The sequence below is a fragment of the Melampsora larici-populina genome (assembly GCF_000204055.1).
Source record: "Melampsora larici-populina 98AG31 unplaced genomic scaffold MELLAscaffold_6, whole genome shotgun sequence".
In the NCBI taxonomy this organism is placed as follows: domain Eukaryota; kingdom Fungi; phylum Basidiomycota; class Pucciniomycetes; order Pucciniales; family Melampsoraceae; genus Melampsora; species Melampsora laricis-populina.
This window is the reverse complement of record NW_006768770.1, coordinates 837,175-842,384: the sequence shown is the minus strand read 5'-3', so window position 1 is coordinate 842,384 and position 5,210 is coordinate 837,175. Positions and strand designations below refer to the sequence as shown.

General features: G+C 42.1%; 1 protein-coding gene across 1 annotated transcript; it reads right to left on the bottom strand.

Annotated features, from left to right (window-relative positions):
- Window positions 1-651: 651 nt before the first annotated feature.
- On the bottom strand, window positions 652-1,041 carry MELLADRAFT_103485 (uncharacterized protein; the record flags this gene model as incomplete). The annotated part of the gene is made up of 1 exon (XM_007406341.1): window positions 652-1,041. One exon carries the CDS (start codon window positions 1,039-1,041, stop codon window positions 652-654), a length of 390 nt encoding a protein of 129 aa, XP_007406403.1.
- Window positions 1,042-5,210: the final 4,169 nt, after the last annotated feature.

The following is a 5,210-nucleotide window of genomic DNA, read 5'->3' as shown; positions in this document are numbered from 1 at the left end:
TCATTTGATTCTATAGCGTTGACGAGTCTGTCCGTTAAAGATCTCGATTTTTCCAGATGGGCCGTGCCAGGCCTGTGTTGTTTCTTAGGTTCTGACAACTGCTGGTTTCCTGGTGCGTCACAAGTAAATAAGTTTACCGGCATCAGTTTCTTATTACTTGGCCAATTTCTTTAGTTTCACGAAGGAAATTTCTGATCTCTTAGCGTCACGAAAGTTCAATGGAGCTTTAGCATCTCTGATGGATATTAGGAGCTGTTGCATCTACATTTGACTCGGAGCTGTTAGACCTTCTAGCTACTACAGTTCAGGAACTGGAGCTCTTCTGTTGAAGTGGTCTATTCCAGGAGCTACGACAGTTTTTCTTACTGGAGCTTGTCACTGGTTACGTTTTCGTTAAGAGCAGGAAACCCTTCAGGCCACTGGATTCTTGGAGCGTCGAAACAGCTTCTACAACGTGTGTTCCGTGTCTGCCTCCTTGTTTACTATCAGAAATTGATGCTTACTTTGGTCTCTCTCGATTAGGGATCCATACAGTTTCCTCCTTTCTTTCTTCTCCTCCCTCTCTTTTTTGGCTGAAGATTCCGAGCTTGACAATTTCCTTTCTTTACCCTTCTTCGTAAGTTCCTTTTTCTTCTTCTTCTGTCTTTCTCCTTATTTCTCCGAGGTGTCCTCTTCTGTCTCGGAATCGTTTGATTCTGATTGTTCCTCTCTAGCGTCTCCTTCCGAATCGTCTGAGATTTCGAGGTGAGCCGGCTGTTCAATCCTCTGGGGCTGGTTGCCAGTGACGTCTTCTCTCCGGTCTTCTTCCGTTTGTTGGATAGGAGGTTCTAGACTGTGTTGGTCTAGGGTTGGTCCTCTTGACGTTGATGCCGCTAGAATTCTCGGGCCTCTTGATTCAGCTCTTTTCCTTCTCTTCTCCGCTTGTTCTAATTCTATTCTTGCTTTCTCCCTTTTCTCCTCTTCTGCTTTCCTGATGGCTTGAATCATTCTTTGTGACGTCGAGACTTCTGGTGTTTTCTTCGGTTTGATTTGTCTCCACATTTAATGATGTTTTTAGCTTTGGGGTGTCTGCTTCAGTTGGGCAGAAGTTAAGGAGGTGTTCTTTAGTTGAATGTATCGTCTATATCTGGGATGTAATGCAATCTTGCTTTTAAAACTAAATTGTTTTAGAATAGACTTGTGAGAACACTACAGGTGCGGATTAGGAGAGATCTGGAATTGGCTGAGAGAGAGGAAAAAACTCTGTTTCTCTCTTCTCAATTTCCAGAGTCCCGAACTCTTGTGACAGGTCTGTCGGGACTGTCACTCGTTCGGGTCTCTCGGCCTAATCACACCTGTGGTTCACACTGCTTCCGGATAATGGAATTCAGAGTACCACCGCGGGCTTCGGGAACACAAGCAAGATAAGGCACCAGAAAAAATATAAGTGATTTGATAAAAGAAAAGCACCTGATTAATGCACGCTACCTCAGTGCACCAGAAGGTGAGTTCCATCCTCTGCTTGATCTTTTGAAATTTTATACTGATATTTATGATAGCTATCTGGTGTTTACTCATGTATGAAATATCAGGGAGATTCCCTGCAATTCAACGTCTCAGTCTCCATTTGCAAGATGGCCAGATAATATATTTCCTTGACGAGCACGGTTTGCGTAGAGCAGTCGAGACGGGCCGAGCAGAAAGGACGACACTTACCAAATTCTTCAGGCTGTGTAGCGAGAACACCAAACTTCCGAAATCGGAAACCCAAACAGTTCGGTCCTTGAGGTATCAAGAAATCCCCAAACATTTCACCTGGAACGACAAAACAAGAAAGTTTACACCCCGTAAAAACAAAGTCATATCAATAGGCCGAGTCTATTTCGCCAATGTTAGACGTGGGGATGTTTATTATTTGCGACTTTTATTGACACATGTGCCAGGACCAACATCGTTTGCTCATCTCCGAACAGTTGATGGTGTTCTTTACAATACGTTTCGCGAAGCTGCAGACAAGTTGGGACTGTTAGTGGACGATCGAAACTATCATGAATCTCTCACGGAAGCGGCCACCTGGAAAACAGGAAGGCAATTGAGACATATGTTAGCAATAATCTTATGCCATAGTTCACCCGCAAATCCAATCAGTTTATGGGACCATCACATAGACGATCTCTCCGATGATTGCAAACATCAAATCAAAAGACTTAATCCCCTCATAGAACCAACCGAAGATCAAGTTCATAACTACGCCCTCTACCTCCTAGAAAAGTGCATAGTTGGAATGGATTCAACATTGGAACAAGTCGGACTAAGACCTGTTGACCAAGCATTGATCTTTGAACTCAGTCTACCAGATCATGCTAGGACTGATCGTACAAATACTGTTGCTCCAGAAGAAAGTCAACGCAAACACATGGCAATGTTGGTGGTGTTAACAAACGAACAACGTGCTGTAGTTCATAACATATGCAGCGCTATTGAAGAAAATCAGCCATATTTGGCTTTTCTGGACGGACCTGGAGGAACAGGTAAAACTTTTGTTCTTAATTGCATCCTGCACTATTGTAATGCGAACGATGTAGCATTCCAAGCGGTCTCAGCAGCAGGTATTGCTTCCTTATTGCTTCTAAGGGGACGAACAGCACATAGTGCTTTCAAGATACCGATCCCGGTATATGACGATTCCTTTGGTTCAGTATCAGTGCGTGATAATATTGGACGTACCTTGCAATCAGTCCGTTTTATTGTATGGGATGAGGTGGCGATGCAACACCGACATGCCATTGAAGCGGTCGACCGAACCCTCAGGATGCTTACCGATATTGATTTGCCCTTCGGAGGCAAGATCATCCTTTTTGCGGGCGACTTCCGACAAACCTTGCCAATAGTGAGGCGCTCGACTCTGATGGAACAAGCGAAAGCAACCCTCAAAGCATCGTATCTATGGGATAAAATGGAAAAGTTTGCACTCACCGTTAACATTCGTCTTGGAATTGGAAGAGCTCAGCCTGATCCCAACAACGTCAACTTTGCAAAATGGTTGCTTGATCTGGGATCAGGCAATCTACAAGAGGCATACACAGCTTCTATTCCCTTGAGACACTGCAATGTGTCTGTCACACGTAACCCGACCGCATTTGATCAAGAACTTTTAGATACCGAGTACGGCGGGGTAAACCATCTAATTCGATGCCAAGATTGGACTGGCCTGACCGAGTTATACGCCTCCCGATGTCTCATTACTCCACTAAATGCTACGGTTGATTCCTTGAACAAACATGTCATGCGATCACTCCCTGGCGCTCTTCTGTCGTGGTATTCTTATTCCTACCACGGTGTGTGTGTGTGTTCGAGAAATTGTGGGTGCTGGTGCGTAGGCTGGAATGTTCTATTCAAGATGAAATTTACTTGACGGGTCAAGAACTTCAGTCGTTAAAGAAGATCAAGTTGATTTCTATTTCCTGATTGATAAGTTATGAGTTCGAGTTGGTAGATTGGTCTGTGTGTAATTTGGGTGTTTTTCTTTCTTTTGGGAATAGGCCGAGTGTGGCCTGCGTGACTTATATGTATGACTGTGGATAAGATTATCATGTCTTTCTTATATATAGATCTTTATTGTACCTTCCAGTTTCTTTCCTCATCGGAAAGAAACTGTAAGTCTTTTTCTCTTCTTCATCAACTTATCTACGTTAAAGAGTCTCATCTATTTTTATCTCTATTCTAGTGCTTTATTCTTTTACTTACATCTTCCGACTTGATACTGTTCCACTTTATCCTGTTGCTTTTACGCTCAGGTTTGTCTCAAGTCTTTCTCTTTTTCTTCTTTTTCCTACACTAACCTATTGTGCGTGATTAGGTGTGTTTTCATTTTAGAAGCTCTTTCGAAGCTTATCAGGCTTGTGCCGTAGTACTTATACAACACCTGATTTCCCCAGGTTAGTTGTTAATCATCGGAAAGAAACTTGCTTTATTCTTTTACTTACATCTTCCGACTCAATACTGTTCTACTTTATCCTGTTGCTTTTACGCACAGGTGTGTTTTCATTTTAGAAGCTCTTTTGAAGCTTATCAGGCTTGTGCCGTAGTACTTATACGACACCTGATTTCCCCAGGTGTGTTTTCATTTTAGAAGCTCTTTCGAAGCTTATCAGGCTTGTGCCGTAGTACTTATACGACACCTGATTTCCCCAGGTGATCCCTTTTATATATAAGGCTAAGCCTCAACTTCGAAAGCTTTCAATCTTGAACCTGCGTGTTCTCACTTCACATGGTAGCGAGAGTCTGATAATACTATCAAACTCCAACTCCGACGACTTATCCTGTCTATGCAATCTGAAGAGGATCCAACCATTTCCAACACCGACTCCGAAACTACTAGAGAGTCCGATTCATCTTCTGACACTGCTTCAACTGTCAAGAGCTTCACCGGCCAAAGATCCCTTATTCTTCCATCTGTACTGTCACCTACATCTCCTAACATGTCTACCGATAATTCTGATTCAAACTTTACACCTTTACAAATCTTTGTCCAACGAACCACTACTTCTCTAAGCAAATTCAACATTAAGAATGAATTAACCGACGAGAACTTCAACTATTGGAATTTACTTATACACGAATCTATTGAATCATTAGGTTATGAATCATATTTAGATGTGAAGGATTATCGTGACCCATTTCTTTCTGAAGACAAGCATAAGAAGGTTAAATTCCTTATCACCACTTGGATTCTCAACAAGTGTGATGGAGTAAACGGAGAAAGGTCCAGAGACGCTTTAACTTCTCGAAATTCCATCACTAAGGAAATGACGATAAACTACGATCCGTATGTGCTATGGACTCATCTGAAAAACTATCATGCCAGCATCTCTGAAGCCAAATTGAAACATGTCGAAACTGCTTTATTGAATATGTCGCAACTTCGATCTGATACTTTGAAAGTTCACATCGATAAATTTTCTTCTTTACTACGAGAATATCACAAGTTTAAAGGTGATATGTCCTCTGATCAAGCCGCAAGAACTTTAATCTGAAGTTTGAAACCAGGATACGAGGTTACCATCTCTATCATATATCGAATAGTTAAACCACTAACTTTCGACAAAGTCAAAGAAGAACTTTTAATGCATGAAGATGAGCAGACTTATGTATCTCCTTCTTTAATTCAATCTCACCACACCTCTAATCAGTCATCTCAACATGTCTCACATTATCAAGCCAACCCCAGT